Genomic DNA, 25,641 nt, shown 5'->3' with positions numbered 1-25,641 from the left:
CCTAATCAATCTCAATCAGCTCTGGCCAGACCACTCATCTCACCACCATGCCCGCGGTGACTTAAAGAGAACATGTCACGTGGCTAAAGAGAATATGTTATCCAGAGTTGGAAAGCAGCATCTGAAATGCTAAAGCCAGTTTCATGAAGGGTCACCGAGAGTAACAATAATTATAAAAACAAAAGGTTATTTTCACATGCAAGATCTAGAATGAAAGTCCAGCATGGTTTACTCTAAGGTAGTTTTTTTACTTTTGGTTTTGGTTTTTTAACTTTTGTTTTGAATAAACTTGGATAAACTGGATAAAGTTTCTTTAGGAGCTCTTTGAGAAGAAAAAAAATGAAGTCAATATTATAGCATGTTCTTATTTAGAACACACAGATTTCAGCAATCTTGATTTTATATGAGAAATATTAGATCACTTGTAATTCTAGGAAATATCAATTTAATATTGATGGAAACAAATTCAGCTAATATGAATAGTCAAACCCATTTTGACTGTAAAGAACTTCAAGAACTTTACATTTTTATCTAATGGCATCAATTTTCTTGCATAGGTATATCAATAAATGTACGTGTCTGTGTTTCACTCCTTAAAAAAATCCATCAGTTCTGAAAAATTATACATTCAGGCTTTTCCAGCAATTTGTGTTTCTTTGTATAAAAAGGTAAGGTGTATGACCTCAGAGTGGATACTTTGTTAAATGTATTATCTGGAACCCAATCCCAGACTTCAAAATGGGAATGCTAGAGGAACCAGACTAGAAATTTCAAAAGTAAACTCCAGGAGCACTTAGTCCAATGTTGAGTGATGATACTAGCCCATTACTATCTCTACAATAACCAACACTTCCATTAGGGAGCTCACAGAAAACACTGGCAAACAGGTGGTAACATGCTCAGGAATCATGGTTTTCAAAGCTCCTGCTTTGGCCCACCTGTCCCTAGAAACATCTGGATCCCTCCTAACTTCTCTGCTCACCCCTCTCAATATCCTTCATAGACTTCTTTCTTCTATTTATTGCAAAGTCTCTTCTAAGAAATATTTTACTACTTTTCATAAATTAATAGAGAACAAAATAAATACATAAATAAACTGCATAAGTAAAAAAATATGTAAGAGAGAAAACATGAAATGTGCAATAAGTTCTAGTCAATTAATTAACATTTGCTATGTGTTGAATCAGTGAAGTACTTTAAAATCATAAAATGCCTTAAACGTTGGTGGTAATAATCAGAATATAAACAATGTATATCCAGGGTATATGCATGTAATGATTATACTATTTATAAAATACTCGTATCTATGTGAAAAAAATAAAATAAAATAAAATGCCTTAAAGTTTGAATTATTGGGCTTTGGGGGTTTATACAGTGGGTCAAATTTATATATATGCACACACATACAATCAAAAATTATGTATAGACTATTCTCTTACTACCTTTATGTATCAGGTAGATGAGCTGATCAGCTGCTATGTATAAAGTTCTTGGTGGAAGCTGTGATATTTGAGACATTTCTAATTCTTAATGAACATTCTAGAAGCGCAATGACTTATGGGCAAAATAAGAAACTATGGGTATAAGACAGACCACCTTCTCTAAAACTTCCAAATACCACAATACAGACCAAGGAAATTTTAACCATACAATCAGAGAGTCTAACATGATTTTTTTCCTCACTACATCATACACAAAATATTCAAAAAAGCTAAAACTACTATGTATGAAGAATCATCGCCCTCATTATATTCATCCACATTTCATACTATCCACATTTTACGTCAAAATAATCTAAACTAAAGTGAACTAATATGTTCTTCAGCATTTACCAAGGCAAAGGAAATGTCAATAAAGACTCTGGGATGCTGGCTTTTAACAGAAAACACATATAGATAATCCTTCAGAAGGAATATTGATAAATTGTGCTGTCTAAAGCATACTTTAGAAATGGGTCTGAAATCAGGTGGTAATATCTAGGAATATTTAGTGAAATGTACATTGTATGCAATCAAGAGTAGCAACAACCATTAAAAAAAAACACCTCATCAGTTGATTGCCACTCTTAAAATAATTCATTTAAATTTACAAAGAGAGTAGTTTAAATATAAAAATAAGCTTTGTATTTACCATTTTATAATGATGGCTTATAATATTCTGAGTTATTATTTTTTTAATTAAATATAATGCGAATAAGTTCATCTTAAGCTTCAGGATTTTCCCTTCTAATGTTTATAAACTTCCCAGTGCCCCCATACTGATAGCACCGGAGGCCTGAATCATAAAGATACTCTACACATGCAAATTAGAAACACAACACACAAGCCCCTCAGGCCTCTTGAAACTAATTAAATATGGCTTATTTAGTTTTTACAATTTTAGGGAAACCACTGGAAAGTTTAGATGTTAAGCTGATGTTAGAATAACCATCAGATTGAAAATGGGTAATTTGATAACTGATCTCATTGAAATCTGATTTCAATGAGAATATATTTTTACTGGGGTGCTAAAAATGATTATGAATGATGCTTTGAGGAGTAAATATCTGGCCACAAAATGCTTTTTCCTGGGAAAAGACCATGAAGGTGGACAATTAATGGACATGCCTTCCCATCCTGAGCTCAATGAATTTCTTCACCTGTGTTCTTACTCTTCCCTGCCAATCTATTTTTTTTTTTTTTTTTTTTTTTGTGGTACGCGGGCCTCTCACTGTTGTGGCCTCTCCCATTGCGGAGCGCAGGCTCCGGACACACAGGCTCAGCGGCCATGGCTCACGGGCCCAGCCGCTCCGCGGCATGTGGGATCTTCCCGGACCGGGGCACGAACCCGTGTCCCCTGCATCGGCAGGCGGATTCTCAACCACTGCGCCACCAGGGAAGCCCCCTGCCAATCTATTTGATCACTTACTAGGTTCCCGAATTTGATCCTTAAGGACACAGTAAAGTTCAAGCTAGACTTGAACTCTGATCTTAGAAATGTCCAAGAAAGGGAGGAAAACACTCAATTCCTTAGTAGTATCTCCAGAATTTACAGCAGTGCATTTACACGGGACACGGGTAATTTTAACTTTTACTTTCTGAATTAATCTTTCATTTAAAAAAATCTATCCCTTAAAACAGTAGTAAAACAAAAGCAGAAATAGAGACACAGACGTAGAGAACAAATGTATGGATACCAAGCTGGAAAGGGGTGGGGTGGGAGGAATTAGGAGACTAGGATTGAAATATATACATTATTGATACTATGTATAAAATAGACAACGGATGGGAACATACTGTATAGCACAGGGAACTCTACCTAATGCACTGTGGTAACCTAAATGGGAGGAAAGTCCAAAAGGGAGGGGATATCTGTATGTGTATGGCTGATTCATTTTGCTGTGCAGTGGAGGCTAACACAACACTGTAAAGCAACCATACTCCAATAAAAATTAATCAAAAACAGTAGCAAAGCATTTGAATTTGAAGTGTATGTACTCACTTATTTAATCCACTGAATTATTATCTGTGCAATAGAAGAGGTAATTCACTCGACAACATTCGAGTAGCAAAAATGGACCTTTCCAAAAAGTAAGTCATTAACTCCCTTCCCACTAATAGGAAGGGAATCTTTATTTTCAGCAGCATCCTTCACCTGGTCTCCTCCCAGGCCAAGTCCTGGGATGGAGTCATTTGTCCATGACATCCTTTGGCAGCTTCACATCTCACAAACATCATGCAGTGGCCTGTTCAGCTTTCCCCAGTGGCTGCAGCACTGGCTCCTTCATGTGCTGTTTTAGTTATTCATGACTAGCGCACTTGACTAGTCACCCTTCTATTGCCTGTCCTTAAACTAAAAAGGGATGATAACCCCGGAAATAATCTAGACTCCAATAATTCCCTTCTCATAAATCTTACTGATGATCATTTGCTGGCAATCAATAGGGAAGGAAGATATCAAAACAAACCCAAAAATGGATGATAAGCAAGAAGAAAGCTAGCAGATGAATACTAGCTGATATGATGAACCTGCTGCTTTCTTCAATTTCATTAAACTCAGTATAATTAACTTTTGAGCTATAAGAAGGAATATTAACTAAAAATGAAAATAATTCTCTCCGTGAAAGAATCAGGGTAGACTGACAAGAAGACAGTTGCAGACTCACCGTCTCTGCGATTAAGACTTGCAAAGCCAGGGCCGTGGCTGCTGGACAGCTCTGAGGAGCTGCTGAAGGAAGCCCGGGGCAAGGCAGACGCCAGAGGAGCATCACAGCTATCTGGGGGGAAACACCACGTTCCGGTTAATACACTGATTAAAGCTTTCCTGTCTTCTCTTCCTCTCTTCTTCCTTCCCTTTTACTTTCCTTTCCTTCCTATTTCCCTGCCACCCTCCCCTCTTTTCTTCCTTAATTTCCTTTCTTTTTAGTTAACAGGCTAGGAAAATGTAGAGCCTGTCGAAAACATCAGTCTTGATCAGAGGTGTGTTAATAAATGTTTAACAACAGGCTCTTAAGGAAAATTAAGATTGGTAGCATTTGCCACTTTCCATGGTGTAAATACTTGTACCATGGCCAATTCAAAGCTATCAATGTGATGTCACTGACCATGAAGTTGGAAAAAGAATGCACATATCACATCATTATATAGTACTTTCACCACGCAGACACAAGGTATGTAAATAACCTCAAGAGCACTGATAACAGCAAGATGACATAAAATAAAGTAGGAAGCGGTGAGTTTTCAAAATGTATTACTTTTGTTTTAATGTGATTTAATTAATTATGTTTATATAACTTAATTTTTAATAATGATTGTATTTTCGTGCAAAATTCATGAAAAGTTAATGATTGGCTCTTGCTAGCTGCTAAAAATTGGTTCCAGCACATCACTCCTAAATGGGAAAATATTAAAAGTATTTCCTTGAAAATCAGAAAGAACACTTTCACAGGCACCACTGTTTCTACTGAACATTGCACTGAAAGTCCTATCAGTAAGTAAGAGAAAATTTAAAAATTAAAAGCACAAAATTGGAAAAAAAAAAAAAGCAACTGTTATCGTTTCCAGGTGATATGATTATGGAGGTAGAAATTCTGAAAGTCACTGGCTAGCTTAATACAAAAGCTGATAGTATTTCTAAACTTATCCATAGTTAGAAATTAAATTAAATAGAATAGCAAATACTAACAAAACATATAGAGTATCTAAGAATGAATCTTACAGAATTTGCAGGACATTTATGGAGATTATTATAAAGATTGTATTGAAAGACATTTAAAAAAAACTACATAAATTCAGACTGCAATGACTGCAAATAGGAAGACTTAAGGTACTGGTTTTCCATAGCTTGATCTAAAGATTCATTAGAAGTTCAATCAAAGCTCGGGAGGGTTTTTCACAGAACTTGAAGCAGTGAACCACAGAGCTCAGGGGTTCTTAACATGTGGTACAAATATGATCTAGGGGGTCCGTTGAGATGAATAGTACAAATTACATCTTTATTTTCACTAACCTCTAGCTAAAATTTAGCATATTCTTCAGTCAAAAATGTAGACAAACCAGACTATATTCACCAGTGCCCATGCATTTGTTACCAGCATAAGTTACAGATATTTTAATAGCAATCGTTGTCACAGATATCTAGAAATATTGTTTATGGTCCCCTTTACTTCAAAATAACAGTATTTATTAAAGTCACCACTTGTTTTTTAATGTGCTAATAACTAAGAAGACATTATGTTACAATTTCTAGTACATTGATATCAGCATTTCAATATAACTATTTACTTTGTAACCCTATGTATACATTTTATGCATTTACAAGCATTGCTGTGAGAAGGGGTCAGGCTTCAGCAAAGTGCCCAAAGGGTCCATGACACAAGGAAGAGCAAAGAAGCACCCGTGGTGTGTGCACTGCAAGTACAAAGCTGTTGAGACATTACTGGGGCATTATTAGCCATTCAGAAAATTCCAGAAGATGGGGATCATCCACAATCCACAGTCAGCTGTGCTAACTCGAATGTTAATGTGACAATTTCTCAGGGGTGACAGCCTGTTGAGCAGACCAGGCCCTCATCATTCCCCCTTTAGGTAAAGGGGTCCCAGGGATCTAAGTAACCTGCTCAAAGTCACAGAGCTGGTTGAGGGTAAGTGAAGATTATCTCCGTCAACTGTTTAGCTTGGGAAGCCTGCTCCTTTCCCAGCCTCCACCACTCCCCCAGCACGGCTTCCTTTCTGAGTCTCCCCAGACGCTCCCCACTCAGTCCCCTCTGCTCACATCTTTCTCATCTCACCATATTGGGGTCTCTCCTTTCTGGGTTGGAAACAGTGAGGACCAAGTGTAGATTCTGGAGCCAGACAGGGAGTGGGCATGGAACTTACCAAGCTGCCTACTCTTGGGAAGTCACTGGCCCTCCCTAAGCCTCAGTTACCTCATCTGTACAATGAGGATGTCACACAACTGAATCACACAACTGGACAAAGGGGAATCACACAACTCATAGGGTTTCTATGAGGATTAAAAGTGTTTGCTTTTATTATTTTCAGTATGGTAAGACAAGTCATCACATAAGCTTCTTCAAAATATTCTATAAGGACATTTTCCCTATAGAGAGATATAGAAGGCAGCATTCAACATTCCAAGCCATATTCTCATTTTTTATTCTTTCCTCAAAAGAAGGCATATGAATCTTAGTCTTTAAAAAAAAACAGAGTAAGATGTACTCGGTCTTATGAAGTCATCTTTGCCTTTGAGAAACAATTTTAAAAGTGATCATTTTCTTTTCAACCCTAATTGGTTGTTCCAATTCACTTCCACACAGTCAAATTTGAGAATGCATGTGATCAGAAAACGTGACCATGTCCAATAAGGTACTTGGAAAAGAGCGGCTCTGTTTTTGGACAGTGTTTCCTGTACATTCACTGTGTTTTTAACTAAATTACATTCAAGTAAGGTGAAGTCTCAGATGCCACCCCAAAATCTCCTTAACCATTGTTTCCAATCTGAAATGTCTGTATTTTATACTACGATTCCTGGAGCCAAAATTGTTAAGACACAATTTAATTTTCTTTTTCTGGAATCATTAAAAAATATTTGGGAGACGGCTTAAAGATGGCGGAAGAGTAAGACGCGGAGATCTCCTTCCTCCTCACAGAGACATCAGAAATACATCTACACGTGGAACTTCTCCTATAGAACACCCACCGAACGCTGGCAGAAGACCTCAGACCTCCAAAAAGGCAAGAAACTCCCCACATATCTGGGTAGGGCAAAAGAAAAAAGAATAAACAGGGACAAAAGAATAGGGACGGGACCTACGCCAGTGGGAGGGAGCCGTGAAGGAGGAAAGACTCCCACACACTAGAGGCCCCTTCGCGGGCGGAGACTGCGGGCGCCGGAGGGGGAAGCTCCGGAGCCGCGGAGGAGAGCGCAGCCACAGGGGTGCGGAGGGCAAAGCAGAGAGATTCCCGCAGAGGATCGGTGCCGACCAGCACTCACCAGTCCGAGAGGCTTCTCTGCTCGCCTGCCGGGGCGGGCGGGGCCGGGAGCTGAGGCTCGGGCTTCAGTCGGATCCCAGGGAAAGGTCTGGAATTGGCAGAGTGAAGACAGCTTGAAGGGGGCTAGTGTGCCACGGCTGGCCGGGAGGGAGTTCGGGAGAAGTCTGGAGCTGCCGAAGAGGCAAGAGACCTTTTCCTCCCTCTTTGCTGCCTGGGCGCGAGGAGAGGGGATTAAGTGCGCCGCTTGAAGGAGCCCCAGGGGCGGGCGCGGAGCTGCCGAAGAGACAAGAGACTTTTTCTTGCCTCTTTGCTTCCTCGGGTGTGAGGTGAGGGGATTAAGAGCACCGCGTAGACGAACTCCAGAAACGGGCGCGAGCCGCGTCTGTCGGCACGGACAGTAGAGACGGGTGTCGGACGCTAAGGTTGCTGCTGCCACCACCAAGAGGCCTGTGTGCGAGCGCAGGTCACTCTCCACACCGGCCCTCCCGGGAGCCCGTGCGGCCCGCCACTGCCGGGGTCCCGGGATCCAGGGACAGCTTCCCCGGGAGAACGCACGGCGCGCCTTGGGCCTGTGCAGCGTCACGCCGGCCTCTGCCGCCGCGGACTCGCCCCGCCCCCGTGCCACTCCCTCCCCCCAGCCTGAGTGAGCTGGAGCCCCCGAATGAACTGCTCCTTTAACATCGTCCTGTCTGAGCGAAGGGCAGTCGCACTCGGACAACCTACACGCAGAGGCGGGACCAAGTCCAAAGCTGAACCCCAGGAGCTGTGCGAACAGAGAGGAGAGGGGGCGGTCTCTCCCAGCAGCCTCAGAAGCGGCGGATTAAAGCTCCACAATCAACTTTAAATGCCCTGCAGCTGTTGAAAACCTGAATAGACAACGAATCATCCCAACTTGAGGAGGTGGACTTTGGGAGCAAGATATACTATTATTTTCCCTTTTTTTTTCTTTTTGGGAGTGTGTGCTGCTGTGTGAGATTTTGTCTGTATAGCTTTGCTTTCACCGTTTGTCCTAGGGTTAGACCGACCCATTTTTCTGTGTTTTTTTTTTTTTTTTTTTAAAGGAAATTTTTCTTCTTAATAATTATTTTTTATTTTAATAACTATACTTTATACTACTCTGTCTTCTCCCTTTCTTCCTTCCTTTCTTCCCTCCTTCCCTCCTTTCTCCCTTCCTTCCCCCTTCTTTCCTCTCTTCCTCTCTTCCTTCCTCCCTTTCTTCCTCTGCACCTCCCTTCCTTCCTTTCTTGCTTCCTTCCTTCATTTCTTCCTTCCTTTCTTCCTTCCTTCCCTCCCTCCCTCCTTCCTTCCTTTTCTTTCCTTTCTATTTATTCTACCTTTTATTTTGAGCCGTGTGGATTAAAGGTTCTTGGGGCCCCAGCCAGGCACCAGGCCTGTGTCCCTGAGGTGGGAGAACCAACCTCAAGACACTAGTCCACAAGAGACCTCCCAGCTCCACGTAATATCAGACGGCGAAAATCTCTCAGAGATCTCCATCTCAACAGCAAGACCCAGCTTCACTCAAGGACCAGCAAAGAACAGTGCTGGACACCCTATCCCCAACAAAGAGCAAGACAGGTCTACAGCCCCATCCATTAGCAGAGAGGCTGCCTAAAATCATAATAAGGTAACCAACATCCCCAAACACACCACCAGACGAGGACCTGCCCATCAGAAAGACAAGATCCAGCCTCATCCACCAGAACAGAGGCACTAGTCCCCCCAACCAGGGAATCTACTCAACCTACTGAACCAACCTTAGCCACTGGGGACAGCCACCAAAAACAACAGGAACTACGAACCTGCAGCGTGCAAAAAGGAGACCCCAAACACAGTAAGATAAGCGAAATGAGAAGACAGAAAAACACACAACAGATGAAGGAGCAAGATAAAAACATACCAGACCTAACGGATGAAGAGGTAATAGCCAATCTACCTGAAAGAGAATTTAGAATAATGATGGTGAAGATGATGCAAAATCTTGGAAATAGAATAGACAATTTGCAAGAAACAGTTAACAGGGACCTAGAAGAAATAAAGAGGAAGCAAGCAACGATGAGCAACACAATAAATGAAATTAAAAATACTCTAGATGGGATCAATAGCAGAATAACTGAGGCAGAAGAACGGATAAGTGACCTGGAAGATAAAATAGTGGAAATAACTACTGCAGAGCAGAAGAAAGAAAAAAGAATGAAAAGAACTGAGGACAGTCTCAGAGACCTCTGGGACAACATTAAACGCACCAACATTCGAATTATAGGGGTCCCAGAAGAAGAAGAGAAAAAGAAAGGGACTGAGAAAATATTTGAAGAGATTATAGTTGAAAACTTCCCTAATATAGGAAAGGAAATAATCAATCAAGTCCAGGAAGCACAGAGAGTTCCATACAGGATAAACCCAAAGAGAAACACGCCAAGACACATAATAATCAAACTGTCAAAAATTAAATACAAAGAAAACATATTAAAAGCAGCAAGGGAAAAACAACAAATAACACACAAGGGAATCCCCATAAGATTAACATCTGATCTTTCAGCAGAAACTCTACAAGCCAGAAGGGAGTGGCAGGACATATTTAAAGTGATGAAGGAAAAAAACCTACAACCAAGATTACTCTACCCAGCAAGGATCTCATTCAGATTTGATGGAGAAATTAAAACCTTTACAGACAAGCAAAAGCTGAGAGAGTTCAGCACCACCAAACCAGCTCTACAACAAATCCTAAAGGAACTTCTCTAGGCAAGAAACACAAGAGAGGGAAAAGACCTACAAGAACAACCCGAAACAATTAAGTAAATGGCAATAGGAACATACATATCGATAATTACCTTAAATGTAAATGGATTAAATGCTCCCACCAAAAGACACAGACTGGCTGAATGGATACAAAAACATGACCCATATATATGCTGTCTACAAGAGACCCACTTCAGACCTACGGACACATACAGACTGAAAGTAAGGGGATGGAAAAAGATATTCCATTCAAATGGAAATCAGAAGAAAGCTGGAGTAGCAATTCTCATATCAGACAAAATAGACTTTAAAATAAAGACTATTATAAGAGACAAAGAAGGACACTACATAATGATCAAGGGATCGATCCATGAAGAAGATATAACAATTGTAAATATTTATGCACCCAACATAGGAGCACCTCAATACATAAGGCAAATACTAACAGCCTTAAAAGGGGAAATCGACAGTAACACAATTATAATGGGGGACTTTAACACCCCACTTTCACCAATGGACAGATCATCCAAAATGAAAATAAATAAGGAAACACAAGCTTTAAATGATACATTACACAAGATGGACTTAATTGATATTTATAGGACATTCCATCCAAAAACAACAGAATACACATTTTTCTCAAGTGCTCATGGAACATTCTCGAGGATTGATCATATATTGGGTCACAAATCTAGCCTTGGCAAATTTAAGAAAATTGAAATTGTATCAAGTATCTTTTCCGACCACAATGCTATGAGACTAGATATCAATTATAGGAAAAGATCTGTAAAAAATACAAACACATGGAGGCTAAACAATACACTACTTAATAACGAAGTGATCACTGAAGAAATCAAAGAGGAAGTCAAAAAATACTTAGAAACAAATGACAATGGAGACACAACGACCCAAAACCTATGGGATACAGCAAAAGCAGTTCTAAGAGGCAAGTTTATAGCAATACAATCATACCTTAAGAAACAGGAAACATCTCGAATAAACAACCTAACTTTGCACTTAAAGCAATTAGAGAAAGAAGAACAAAAAAACCCCAAATTTAGCAGAAGGAAAGAAATCATAAAGATCAGATCAGAAATAAATGAAAAAGTAGCGAAGGAAACAATAGCAAAGATCAATAAAACTAAAAGCTGGTTCTTTGAGAAGATAAATAAAATTGATAAACCATTAGCCAGACTCATCAAGAATAAAAGGGAGAAGACTCAAATCAATAGAATTAGAAATGAAAAAGGAGATGTAACAACTGACACTGCAGAAATACAAAAGATTATTAGAGATTACTACAAGCAACTGTATGCCAATAAAATGGACAACCTGGAAGAAATGGACAAATTCTTAGAAATGCACAACCTGCCAAGACTGAACCAGGAAGAAATAGAAAATTTGAACAGACCAATCACAAGCACTGAAATTGAAACTGTGATTAAAAATCTTCCAGCAAACAAAAGCCCAGGACCAGATGGCTTCACAGGCGAATTCTATCAAACATTTAGAGAAGAGCTAACACCTATCCTTCTCAAACTCTTCCAACAGATAGCAGAGGGAGGAACACTCCCAAACTCATTCTATGAGGCCAACATCACCCTGATACCAAAACCAGACAAAGACGTCACAAAGAAAGAAAACTACAGGCCAATATCACTGATGAACATAGATGCAAAAATCCTCAACAACATATTAGCAAACAGAATCCAACAGCACATTAAAAGAATCATACACCATGATCCCAGGAATGCAAGGATTCTTCAATATACGCAAATCAATCAACGTGATACACCATATCAACAAACTGAAGGAGAAAAACCATATGATCATCTCAATAGATGCAGAGAAAGCTTTTGACAAAATTCAACACTCATTTATGATAAAAACCTTGCAGAAAGTAGGCATACAGGGGACTTTCCTCAACATAATAAAGGCCATATATGACAAACCCACAGCTAGCATCGTTCTCAATGGTGAAAAACTGAAACCATTTCCACTAAGATCAGGAACAAGACAAGGTTGCCCACTCTCACCACTCTTATTCAACATAGTTTTGGAAGTTCTAGCCACAGCAATCAGAGAAGAAAAAGAAATAAAAGGAATCCAAATAGGAAAAGAAGAAGTAAAGCTGTCACTGTTTGCAGATGACATGATACTATACATAGAGAATCCTAAAGATGCTACCAGAAAACTACTAGAGTTAATCAATGAATTTGGTAAAGTTGCAGGATACAAAATTAACGCACAGAAATCTCTGGCATTCTTATACACTAATGATGAAAAATCTGAGAGTGAAATTAAGAAAACACTCCCATTTACCATTGCAACAAAAAGAATAAAATATCTAGGAATAAACCTACCTAAGGAGACAAAAGACTTGTATGCAGAAAACTATAAGACACTTATGAAAGAAATTAAAGATGATACAAATAGGTGGAAAAATATACCATGTTCTTGGATTGGAAGAATCAACATTGTGAAAATGACTATACTACCCAAAGCAATCTACCGATTCAATGCAATCCCTATCAAATTACCACTGGCATTTTTTACAGAACTAGAACAAAAAATTTCACAATTTGTATGGAAACACAAAAGACCCCGAATAGCCAAAGCAATCTTGAGAACGAGAAATGGAGCTGGAGGAATTAGGCTCCCTGACTTCAGACTCTACTACAAGGCTACAGTAATCAAGACAATATGGTACTGGCACAAAAACAGAAATATAGATCAATGGATCAGGATAGAGAGCCCAGAGATAAACCCACACACATATGGTCACCTTATCTTTGATAAAGGAGGGAAGGATATACAGTGGAGAAAAGACAGCCTCTTCAATAAGTGGTGCTGGGAAAACTGGACAGCTACATGTAAAAGTATGAAATTAGAACACTCCCTAACACCACACACAAAAATAAACTCAAAATGGGTTAAAGACCTAAATGTAAGGCCAGACACTATCAAACTCTTAGAGGAAAACATAGGCAGAACACTATACGACATAAATCACAGCAAGATCCTTTTTGACCCATCTCCTAGAGAAATGGAAATAAAAACACAAATAAACAAATGGGACCTAATGAAACTTAAAAGCTTTTGCACAGCAAAGGATACCATAAACAAGACCAAAAGACAACCCTCAGAATGGGAGAAAATATTTGCAAATGAAGCAACTGACAAAGGATTAATTTCCAAAATTTATAAGCAACTCATGCAGCTCAATAACAAAAAAACAAACAACCCAATCCAAAAATGGGCAGAAGAACTAAATAGACATTTCTCCAAAGAAGATATACAGATTGCTAACAAACACATGAAAGAATGCTCAACCTCATTAATCATTAGAGAAATGCAAATCAAAACTACAATGAGATATCATCTCACACCGGTCAGATTGGCCATCATCAAAAACTCTAGAAACAATAAATGCTGGAGAGGGTGTGGAGAAAAGGGAACCCTCTTGCACTGCTGGTGGGAATGTAAATTGATACAGCCGCTATGGAGAACAGTATGGAGGTTCCTTAAAAAACTACAAATAGAACTACCATACGACCCAGCAATCCCACTCCTGGGCATATACCCTGCGAAAACCATAATTCAGAAAGACTCATGTACCAAAATATTCATTGCAGCTCTATTTACAATAGCCAGGACATGGAAGCAACCTAAGTGTCCATCAACAGATGAATGGATAAAGAAGATGTGGCACATATATACAATGGAATATTACTCAGCCATAAAAAGAAATGAAACTGGGCTTCCCTGGTGGCGCAGTGGTTGAGAATCCGCCTGCCGATACAGGGGACACGGGTTCGTGCCCTGGTCCGGGAAGATCCCACATGCCGCGGAGCAACTAAGCCCGTGAGCCATGGCCGCTGAGCCTGTGCGTCCGGAGCCTGTGCTCCGCAACGGGAGAGGCCACAACAGTGAGAGGCCCGCATACCGCAAAAAAAAAAAAAAAAAAAAAAAAAAAAAAGAAATGAAACTGAGTTATTTATAATGAGGTGGATGGACCTGGAGTCTGTCATACAGAGTGAAGTAAGTCAGAAGGAGAAAAACAAATACCGTATGCTAACACATATATATGGACTCTAAGGGAAAAAAATGTCATGAAGAGATTAGTGGTAGGACGGGAATAAAACACAGACTTACTCGAGCATGGACTTGAGGATATGGGGAGGGGAAAGGGTGGGCTGAGACGAAGTGAGAGAGTGGCAGGGACATATACACACTATCAAATGTAAATTAGATAGCTAGTGGGAAGCTGCTGCATAGCACAGGGAGATCACCTCTGTGCTTTGTGAACACCTAGAGGGGTGGGATAGGGAGGGTGGGAGAGAGGGTGATGCAAGAGGGAAGAGATATGGGAACATATGTATATGTATAACTGATTCAGTTTGTTGTAAAGTAAAAACTAACACTATTGTAAAACAATTATACTCCAATAAAGATGTTAAAAAAAAAATATTTGATTTTTACTGAATATTATTCTTATCAAAAGTCTGATAGATACTATTTCTATCCAAAAACAAAAAAGATGAATCCTGAAATGTTTCAAAGCTACAACAATTGCTCATAAATAATTCTTTTTAACAAACGAGATGGCAAAACAATTGAAAAGTACAACTATTTACCACTTGGGGGGAAAATGAGGTGAGTACAACTAATGACCTTATAAGAATTATCAAATGAAAATAGACAGATAATATTACAATTAAATAGGCTAAAGCAAGTTTACTTCTCTTCATAATAACACTCATATTAATAAGAAATTATTCTATGAAATAATCTCAGTTTTGAAATGCACTTATTCCTTCAAAAGTTCAAATGTACTCAGAAGCTCAGAAAAGCTTAGGAACTCTAAAGGGAAACTGATGATCCATTGTAATATGTCTTATAAAAAATACAAACACACCATAATTGTTCATGATTTATGTATGATTCAGATCAGAGTGCTTGGAACATCCTTGTGTGCATGCTTCTATAATAAATTCTTATGTATTAAATGATCAAACATTGTCTCAGTAGTTGTACCTATTGTAACATCATTATAATCAATAGCCTATTGTTTGTCCTGCCAACAGAACAGCTTTATACTGAAATTATTAAACAATATTTCAGCTTCTGTTTTTAAAAATTATATATATATTTTTCTCTCCAGGTAAAATCTTAGAAATTTGGAACTTCCCATAGCTGGGGAAAACATAGTTGCCTTAATCCTCTCAATCTAAGTGACACTATCTAAGTGTTTTCCAGACCCTTGACCTCCTCCTAAAACTACTTAAATCTACCCCCTCCATAAATAAAAAACAGTCCCAGACAAACCTCTTTGGATTACTACAGCTCATTGGTGATGCATGCTCTTAGTTTCTTCAGAACTTTCAAATCCAGTTTATACACAACTGTATATAAATGGCATCTTTCCAATATGCATTATGTTCTAAACTAGACTAAAAATACATCAGCAAAGAAAATGCCACTTTACTGAATTCACTGATGAGCTCTAATAGTTTTCTGGTAGCATCTTTAGGATTTTCTATGTCTAATATCATATCATCTGCAAACAGTGACAGTTTTACTTCTTTCTTTTCCAATTTAGATTCCTTTTCTTTCTCTTCTCTGTTTTCCATAGCTAGGACTTCCAAAACTGTGTTGAATAAAAGTGGTGAGAGTGGACGTCCTTGTCTTGCTCCTGATCTTAGAGGACATGCTTTTGGATTTTCACTGTTGAGTATGATGTTAGCTGTAGGTTAGTTGTATATGGTCTATATTATGTTGAAATATGTTCCCTCTATGCTCCTTTCTGGAGAGTCTTTAATCATAAATAGCTGTTGAATTTTGTCAAAAGCTTTTTCTGCATCTATTAAGATGATCATATGGTTTTTATTCTTTAACTTGTTGATGTGGTGTATCACAGCCATTGATTTGCAGATACTGAAAAATCCTTGCATCCCTAGGATAAATCCCACTTGATCATAGTGTATGATCCTTTTAATGTATTGTTGGATTTGGATTGCTAGTATTTTGTTGAGGACAGATGAATGGATAAAGAAGATGTGGTACATATATACAATGGGATATTACTCAGCCATTAAAAAGAATGAAATAATGCCATTTGCAGCAACATGGATGGACATGGAGATTATCATACTAAGTGAAATAATTCAGACAGAGAAAGACAAATATCTATTAAAATTTGAAACAATAATTCAAATAATTATTTTAATAATATTATAATAACCCTCCAAAACAGACAGCACAACGTCCAGAGGGCTTCCCTGGTGAATTCTGACAAACATTTAAGGAAGAAATCATGCCATGTCTCCATAATCCCTTTTAGAAGATAGAAGCAGAGGAATACTTTTTAATTTATTCTATGAGGCTAATATTACCATAATACCCAAACCAATCACAGATATTACAAGAAAAGAAACATACAGACCAATATTTCTCATGAACACAGATGCAAAATCCTCAACAAAATATTAGCAATCAAATCCAACAATGTATAAGAATTACAGGGAATTCTCTGGCAGTTCTGTGGTTAGGACTCCACGCTTCTACTGCAGGGGCCCTGGGTTCAATCCCTGGTGAGGGAACTAGGATCCCACAAGTCACACGGTGTGGCCAAAATAAAATAAAGTAAAATAAAATAAAACTTTTAACAAATAGATTTTTTAAAAATAGAAGAATTACATACTGAAACAAGTGGAATTTGTCCCAGGTATTCAGGGCTGGTTCAACATTCAAAAATCAGTATATGTAATCCACCACATCCACAAGCTAACAAAGAAAAATCACATGGTACTATCAATAGATGAAGAAAAGCATTTGACAAAATCCAACACCCATCCGTGGTAAAAACTCTTGGTAAACTAGGAATAGAGTTGAACGTTCTCAAATTGATAAAGAATATCTACCAAAAACTTAAAGCTAACACCACACTTAATGGTGAGAAACTTGAAACTTTCCCCACTAAGATCAAGACTAGGCAAAGATTTTCCCTCTCACTACTCCTTTTCCACATCCTACTAGAAGTCTTAGTTAATGCAATTAGACAAGAAAAGGAAATATAAGGGATACAGATTAGGAAAGAAATGTCTTTGTTATGGATGACAAGATCATCTATGCAAAAATTCCTGGAACTAATAAGTGGTTATAGCAAGGTCACAGGATACAAGGTTAAAATACAAAAGTCAATTGTTTTTCTATATACCAGCAATGATCAAGTGGAATTAGGACTCTGAAACACTATGCTATTTACATTAGCACCTAAAAAATATAAAATAGGTATAAATCTAACAAAATATGCATGAGATCTATATGAGGAAAACTACAAAACTCTGAGGAATTAGTTGAGGAAGAACTAAATAAATGGAGACATACTCCATGTTCATGGACAATACTCAATATTGTCAAGATTTCAGTTTTTCCCAATTTGATCTATAGATTCAAGGCAATCTCAATCAAAATTCAAGCAAGTTATTTTGTGGATATCAACAAACTGATTCTAAAGTTTATGTGGTGAAGCAAAAGACCCAGAATAACCAAAACAATATTGAAGAAGAACAGAGTGGTAGGAATGACACTACCTGATTTCAGGACTTACCATAAAGGTACAGTAATTAAGACAGTGTATTGGCAAAAGAACTGACAGATCAGTGAAACAGAACAGAGAGCCCTGAAGTAGACCTACCAAATATAATCAATTGAGCTTTGACAAAGTAGTGAAGGCAATACAATAGAGCAAAGATAGTCTTTTCAATAAGTGGTAATGGAACAAATGGACTTCCATAAGCAAAAACATAAATCTAGACACAGACTTTTTACCCTTCACAAAAATTAATTCAAAATGGTTCACACATCTAACTGTAAAGCACAAAACTATAAAACTCCTTGAAGATAACATAGGAGAAAATCTAGATGAACTTGTGTTCTGCAAAGACTTTGTAGATACAAAGCAACGATCCATGAAGAAAATAATTAATAAGATGGACTTTATTAAAATTAAAAATTTCTGCCCTGCAAAAGACAGTCAAGAGAATGAAAACACAAGCCATAGGATGGGAGACAATATTTGCAAAATACACATCAAACAAATGATTTTTATCCAAAATATGCAAAGAACTCAAACTTACCAATAAGAAAACAAACAACTCCAATTAAAAAATGGTCCAAAGCTGACTTTAACAGACACTTCACCGAAGAAGATATACAGATGAGAAAGAAGCATATGAAAAGCTGCTCCACATCATATGTCTTCAGAGAAATGCACATTAAAACAACAATGAGATACCACTACACTCCTAAGAAAATGGTCAAAATCTGAACAGGGCTTCCCTGGTGGCGCAGTGGTTGAGAGTCTGCCTGCCGATGCAGGGGACACGGGTTCGTGCCCCGGTCCGGGAAGATCCCACATGCCGCGGAGCGGCTGGGCCCATGAGCCATGGCCGCTGAACCTGTGCGTCCGGAGCCCGTGCTCCGCAACGGGAGAGGCCACAACAGTGAGAGGCCCACGTACCGCAAATAAATAAATAAAATTTAAAAAAAAAAAATCTGGAACACTAATGACACCAAATGCTGGCAAGGATGTAGTGCAACAGGAACTCTCATTGCTGGTGGGAATGCAAAATGGTGCAGCCTTTTTGGAAGACTTGCTGGTTCTTACAAAACTAAACATATTCCCACATGCAATCCAAATATTATTTTCTGTGGTTACTAAACCAGAATTGGAGAGTTGGGCAGTGTAAAAGACATACTTTCAAAAATCTGAAGCCCTATCACACTAGTGCCCAGAAAGATGCACTTGGGAAACTCAGCTGTTGACTCATATTAGTATTGATATTACTTTAAATATTTAGTTTAAAAAGATTTTCACTATCCATAGCTCATTGACTGGAAAACTTCTTTGCTTGTATATAAATCTGAAATATCCATTTAAGGGCCAAAGTCTAGTATTCCACACAACTTACTCAAATTGTTGAAATAGTCACAAAGCAATGAAATATGCAGTTTTGGGGTGATGTCAGTATCATGATAGTGTGAATCATTCCTTTTTTCTCTCTCTCCTTTGATTTATAACTATTAGGATGTCCATAACCAGAAAAAAAAAAAAAAAAAAGCACCTATCCACAGCATACATTGACATCCAAGAGATCCATCCACCTGTGCATCCAAAGTGGGTGGACTGGACCATGGAGTAGGTAGCAGAGATTGAGGGAAGTGGCTGCAGAGCTGGTGGCAGGAGGCTGTGACAGCATAGAAGTCTCGCTGCCATAACCTTTCTGGCAGACGAGGTGGAGGATGAAGGCAGTGACTGGAAGTCTACCCAGCCACGTGTGCTACAGCTGGCGGGACCTGTTTCTCTCTCTGAGGAGAGACTGCAGTGAATGGGCAGAGGTAAAGGAAAGGTAAGTAGACATTCAAAGAGAACTGAAGTAAAATGTCTCCTGCTGTCTGCCCCTGGAGGCAAGGGGACAGACCACCCAAGGACCCCAGGGACTCCGCCCCCATCCCAACTTGAGGATACTTCAACCAGGCCATGAACACCCACAAAGCCCCAAGTGCTAAGTACACACACCTCCTCCCTGTGCCCACATTCTGCCACCACGTGTTGTTTTTTTGTTGCTGTTTTTGTTTTTCTTTGTTTTAACTGTGTGGGTTCCCAATCTTAGAAACCACTAGTTAATGCTGGTAAGAGAAACCAAAAACTTGTGCCATAGCGCCACCTTCTGAAAAGGAAGGCTCCTAACTACAAACCTGTTGCATTCTTAGGATCAAAGTAAACAAGTCTTACCTAAATAAAAATGGTGTTCCATTTTTTATTTAGGGAATCATGGTAATATGGTATCGCAAAAAAAAAAAAAAAGACAATTTGCCAGCAACTAAACCCAAAGGTATGGAATATTGTGATCTAACTGATAAAGAGTTTTAAATAGCTGTTATGAAGAAATTCAATAGAAAACTCATAAAGGCAATGCAATGATATTAGGAATAAAAATAACAAGCAGAAGGAATACTTTACCAAAGAGATTAAAAGTCTAAAGAATAATCAGACAGATTTCTGGAGATAAGAACCCAATAAATGAGACAAAGAATGCATTACAATGCACTGGAAATAGAGCAGATCAGGTAGAAGAGAGAATGAGCAAGCTCAAGGATAGAAATATTGAAATAATTCAGGTGGATGAAGAGAGAGAACTAAGATTTTTTTTAAAGTGAAGCCTATGAGAAATATCTGATTCTATTGGAAAGGTAAACGTAAGAATAATGGGCATCCCAGAAGGAGAACAGAGTGGGAAAGGGACAGAGTTTATTTAAAGAAATAATAGCTGAGAAATTCCCAAACCTGGGGAAGGGATGAATATACAGATCCACAAAGCTAACAGAATATCTTGTTATCTCATCATAAAAAGACCTCCAAAACACATTTTAATGAAGATGTCAAAATTCAATTATAAAGAAGCAATTTTAAAGGCAGCCAGGGGGAAAAAAAAAAAAAAAGACAGCAACCTACAAAGGTACCCCCATTAGGCTACAGTAGATTTCTCAGCAGAAACTTTGCAGGTCAGGAGACAGATAGTGGAATAACATATTCAAAATATTGAAAGATAAAAATTTCCATTTAAGAATACTCTATGTGGCAGTTATCCTTCAGATATAAAGGAGAATTAAAGCCTTTCCCAGACAAACTAAAGCTGAGGGAGTTTACCACCACTAGACCTGCCTTACGAGAAATGTTGAAAGGAGCTCTTCAAGCTGAAACAAAAAGACTAAAGTACACAAAACTCTGATTAAGATGATAAATACTCATAATTAGAATACTGTAAATCTTTTTTAGAACAGTATATTAAATTCTTTAATATAATGGTTAAAGGAAAAGAGCATTAAAAATAGCTACAGATACTACAACTTGGTAATGAAATCACAGCATAGAGATAATTTCTAACATTGAAAATATAAAAGGGGAAGAGTAAGTAAGCAGATGAAACCTTTATAGGTGAATGAAGATAAACTGGCATCAGCAGGAAAGGGGTTATTTTATCTGTAAGATGTTTTATGTAAACTTCATGGTAACAACAAGCAAAAATCTAGAACAGAAACATAAACATAAAAAAGGGGAGAGTGAGCAAATCACCATGGAAAACCACCAACTTATAAAGGCAGACAGAAAGAGAAGAAAAAAAGAACAACAGAGAGACAAAATAAGCAGAAGGCAAAATATAAAATGACACTAGTAAGTTCTTACATATCAATAATCACCCCTAAATGTAAACAGACTGAACTCACCGATCAAAAGGCACATAGTGGGTGGATGGCTGAAAAAACAAGGTGCAGCTCTATGCTCTCTATAGAAGACTTATTTCAGCTCTAAAGGCACACAGGCTCAAAGTGAAAGGATGGAAGATGATATTCCAAGCAAACAGAAATGAAAAGAAGGTGGATATAGCCATCCTTGTATCAGACAAAACACACTTCAAGCCAAAAAAGGTAAGAAGAGACAAAGAAGGTCAGTAAAGGGGTCACTACATCACGAAGATATAACAATAATAAATATGTATGTTCCCAAAACCTGATCACTGAAGTATATAAGTATGTAATAATAGATATTAAGGAACAAATAGACAACAATGCAGTAATTGTAGGAACTTCAATACCCCACTATCAGCAATGGATAGATTGTCTTGACAGAAAATCAACAAAGAAACGTTGGACTTGAACCACACCTTAGAACAAATAGATTTAACAGACACGTATAGAATATTCCATCCAACAGTAGCAGAACACACATTCTTCTCAAGTGCACATAGAACATTCAGGCTGGATCATATGATAGGTCACAAAACAAATCTTAGCAAACTTAAGAAGACTGAAATCATATCAGTTATATTCTGTGACCACAATTGGTATGAAACTAGACGTCCACAACAAGAGGAAGATGAGAAGATCTACAAACATGTGGAAAGTAAACATGTGCTAAACAACCATTGTATCAAATAAGAAATCAAAAAGGAAATAAGAAATATCTCAAAACAAATGAAAATGAAAACACAACATATCAAATATCATGGCATGCAGCAAAAGCAGATCTGAGTGGAAAGTTTATAGCAATAAACACATTAAGATGTTAGAAAAATCTCAAGTAAATAACCTAACTTTATACCTCAAGGAACTAGAAAAAGAAGAAAAAACTTAAGCCCAAAGTTAGCAGAACTAAGGAAATAGTTAAGTATCAGAATGTAAATAAATGAAATAGAAACCAGAAAAACAATAGAAAGGATCAAGGAAACTATGAAATGTTTCTTCAAAAAGATAAACAACATTGACAAACCTTTAGTTAGAGTAAGGGAAAAAAAGAAGAGTCAAATAAATAAAATTAGAAATGAAAAGAGAAGACATTACAACTGATACTACAGAAATACATAGAATCATAAAAGGCTACTATGAACAATTATATGCCAATGGATTATACAACCTAAAAGAAATGGATACATTTCTAGAAACACACAACCTACCATGACTGAATCAGGAAGAAATAGAAAGTAGGAACAGACCAATAATGAGTAAAGACACTGTATCAGTAATTTAAAAATTCCCAACTCAAAAAACTCCAGGACCAGATAACTCCCCTGGATAATTCTATCAAACATTTAAAGAAGTAATACCAATCCTCCTCAAAGTCTTTCAAAATATTGAGGGGGAGAAAACACTTCCAAACTTGCTCTATGAGGCCAGCATTACCTTGATACCAAAGCCAGATAAGGATACCACAAGAAAAGAAAACTATAGACCAATATCCCTGATGAACATAGGTGCAAAAATTCTCAACAAAAAATTAGCAAACCAAATTCAAGAACACATTAATAGAATTATATACGATGACCAAGTGGAATTTATTCCTAGGATGAAAGGATGGGTCAACATATGCAAATCAATAAATCCAACACATCACATCAAAAAATCACATGATCTTTTCAATAGAGAAAGAAAAAGCATTTGACATAAAACAACATCCTTTCATAATAAAAACCCTTAACAGACTGGGTATAGAAGGAACATACTTCAACATAAAGGCCATATATAACAAACCCAAGGGTAACGTTATACCTGATAGAAAGAAATGGAAAGTGTTTCCTCTGAGACCAGGAACAAGGCAAGGATGCCCAGTCTCACTACTCTTATTCAATATGGTACTGGAAGTCCTAGCTAGAGCAATTACGCAAGACAAAGAAATAAAATATATACAAATCAGAAATGAAGAAGTAAAGCTGCCATTATTTGCTGATGATATGACTGAACATATAGTAAATCCCAAAGAATCAGCCAAAAAACTATTGAAATTAATCAACAATTTCAGTAAATTGGCAGGATACAAAGTCAACATACAGAACTCAATTTCATTCCTCTACACTAATGATAAAGCATCTGAGAAAGAAATAAAGAAAACCATTCTTTTCACAATAGCATAAAAAACAATAAAATACTTAAGAATAAATTTAACCAAGGAAGTGAAAGATCTGTACAATTAGAACTGCAAAACTGCTGAAAGAAATCAAGGACACAAACAAATGGAAAGACACAAACAAAATCAAAGAAATTGAAAAGACAAACAAATGTTCAAGGATCCAAAGAGTTAATATTGTTAAAATATCAATAGTTCTAAAGCCATCAACAAATTGAACATAGTCCTCACCAAAATACCAAAGGCATTCTTCACAAAAATAGAAGAAACAATCCTAAAATGTGTGTGGAACCACAAAAGACCTCAAACAGCCAAAGCAATCTTGAGAGAAAAGAGCAAAGCCAGAGATACCACACTTCTGGATTTCAAGCTATACCACAAAACCATAGTAGAAAAACAGTATTGTACTTGGGGGAAAAAAAGACATATTGACCAATGGAACAGAATAGAGAGCCCAGAATTAAACCCTGGCATATACGGTCAACTAGTATTCAACAAGAAAGCCAAGAATACCTGGTGGAGAAAGGATAGCCTCTTCAACAAGTGGTGCTGGAAAAATTGGAGAAACATGCAGAACAATGAAAGTAGATCCCTATCTCACACCACTCACAATAATTAACTCAAAATGGGTCAAAGACTTAAACATAAGATCTGATGCCATAAAAATCCTAAAAGAAAATGTTAGGGGAGAAGTTTATTGATATTGGTCTTGGCAATAATTTGGTGGGCATGATGCCAAAATAACAAACAATAAAGGAAAATAATCAAAACATGGTACTACATCAAACTCAAGAGCTTCTGCACATCAAAAGAATAAATTAATTAACAAAATGAAGACACCTTTCAGAATGGGAGAAAATTTTTGCAAACCATTTATCGAATAAGTGATTAATATCCAAAATACATAAGGAACTCAGTCAACTCAATAACAAAAAACAAACAATCTGGTTAGAAAATGGGAAGAAGGAGTAAACAGTCATTTCTCTGAAAAGGACATCAAAATGGCCAAGAGACACATGAAAAGATGCTCAACATCACTAATCATAAGGGGACTGCAAATCAAAATCACAGTGAAACATTACCTCACACCTGTTAGAATGGCTATCATCAAGGAGACAAGGACCAACACATGCTGGTGAGGATGTGGTGAAAAAGGAACTCTTACACACTATTGGTGGGAATGTAAATTAGTCTAACAACTATAGAAAGCAAGATGGAATTTCCTCAAAAATTTAAAAGTAGATCTATCACATACTCCAGGAATTCCACTTCTGGGTATACATCCAAAAAAAATGAAAATAGGATTTTGACAAGATATATGCACTCCCATGTTTATCAGAGCATTACTCACAATAGCCAAGATATGGAAACAAACCAAAAGACCATCAGTGGACAAATGGGTAAAAAAATATGTGGTATACATACACTGTGGAATGTTTATTCAGCCATGAGAAAGGAAGAGATCCTCCCATTTGCTACAACGTTATGCTAAGAGAGTAAGTCAGACAGAGAAAGACAAGTACTGTATGATGTCACTTACATGGGAAATCTAAAAGTTAAACCTGTGAAAAACAGAATAAAATGGTGGTTACTAGGAGATGGGGACAGGGACAAGAGGGATGGTCTTTAAGGGTACAAACTTGTAAGAATTGGTAAATAAGCCATGAAGATCTAATGAAGAGTATAATAAATAGTAACACTGTACTATAATTATATAATGTGATCATGTGTATTATAATTATATAATGTGACATTACTTCAGCAATCACATTAACAATATATAAATGTATCAAAGTAACATATTGGTATACCTTAAACATATGCAATGTTACAAGTTAAATTTATTCAATAAAAAAGTGTGCAATTTTATATTTTTCTGTTCATACATTTTTCACATGAATTACCAAGATACTGTAATTGCCAAAATCACATAATTTCCTTCTACAAATGTTGCTGCTCTATAAGTTG

The 25,641-nt window shown here is 37.5% G+C and overlaps 1 protein-coding gene across 1 annotated transcript in view; it reads right to left on the bottom strand.

The window, feature by feature from the left end:
- The window catches only part of LOC131761268 (contactin-associated protein-like 3), a 226,374-nt gene that overhangs the window by 175,179 nt on the left and 25,554 nt on the right, over nt 1-25,641 (bottom strand). Inside the window, exon 2 of the mRNA XM_059071797.2 lies at nt 4,145-4,255. Within this exon, the coding sequence (XP_058927780.2) occupies nt 4,145-4,255 (111 nt within the window). The remainder of the gene's footprint in view (nt 1-4,144; nt 4,256-25,641) is intronic.

This window comes from Kogia breviceps, chromosome 8 (genome assembly GCF_026419965.1).
Source record: "Kogia breviceps isolate mKogBre1 chromosome 8, mKogBre1 haplotype 1, whole genome shotgun sequence".
Lineage (NCBI taxonomy): Eukaryota > Metazoa > Chordata > Mammalia > Artiodactyla > Physeteridae > Kogia > Kogia breviceps.
Note: the sequence above shows the minus strand (reverse complement) of the source record. Positions and strands in the feature narration are given on the sequence as shown.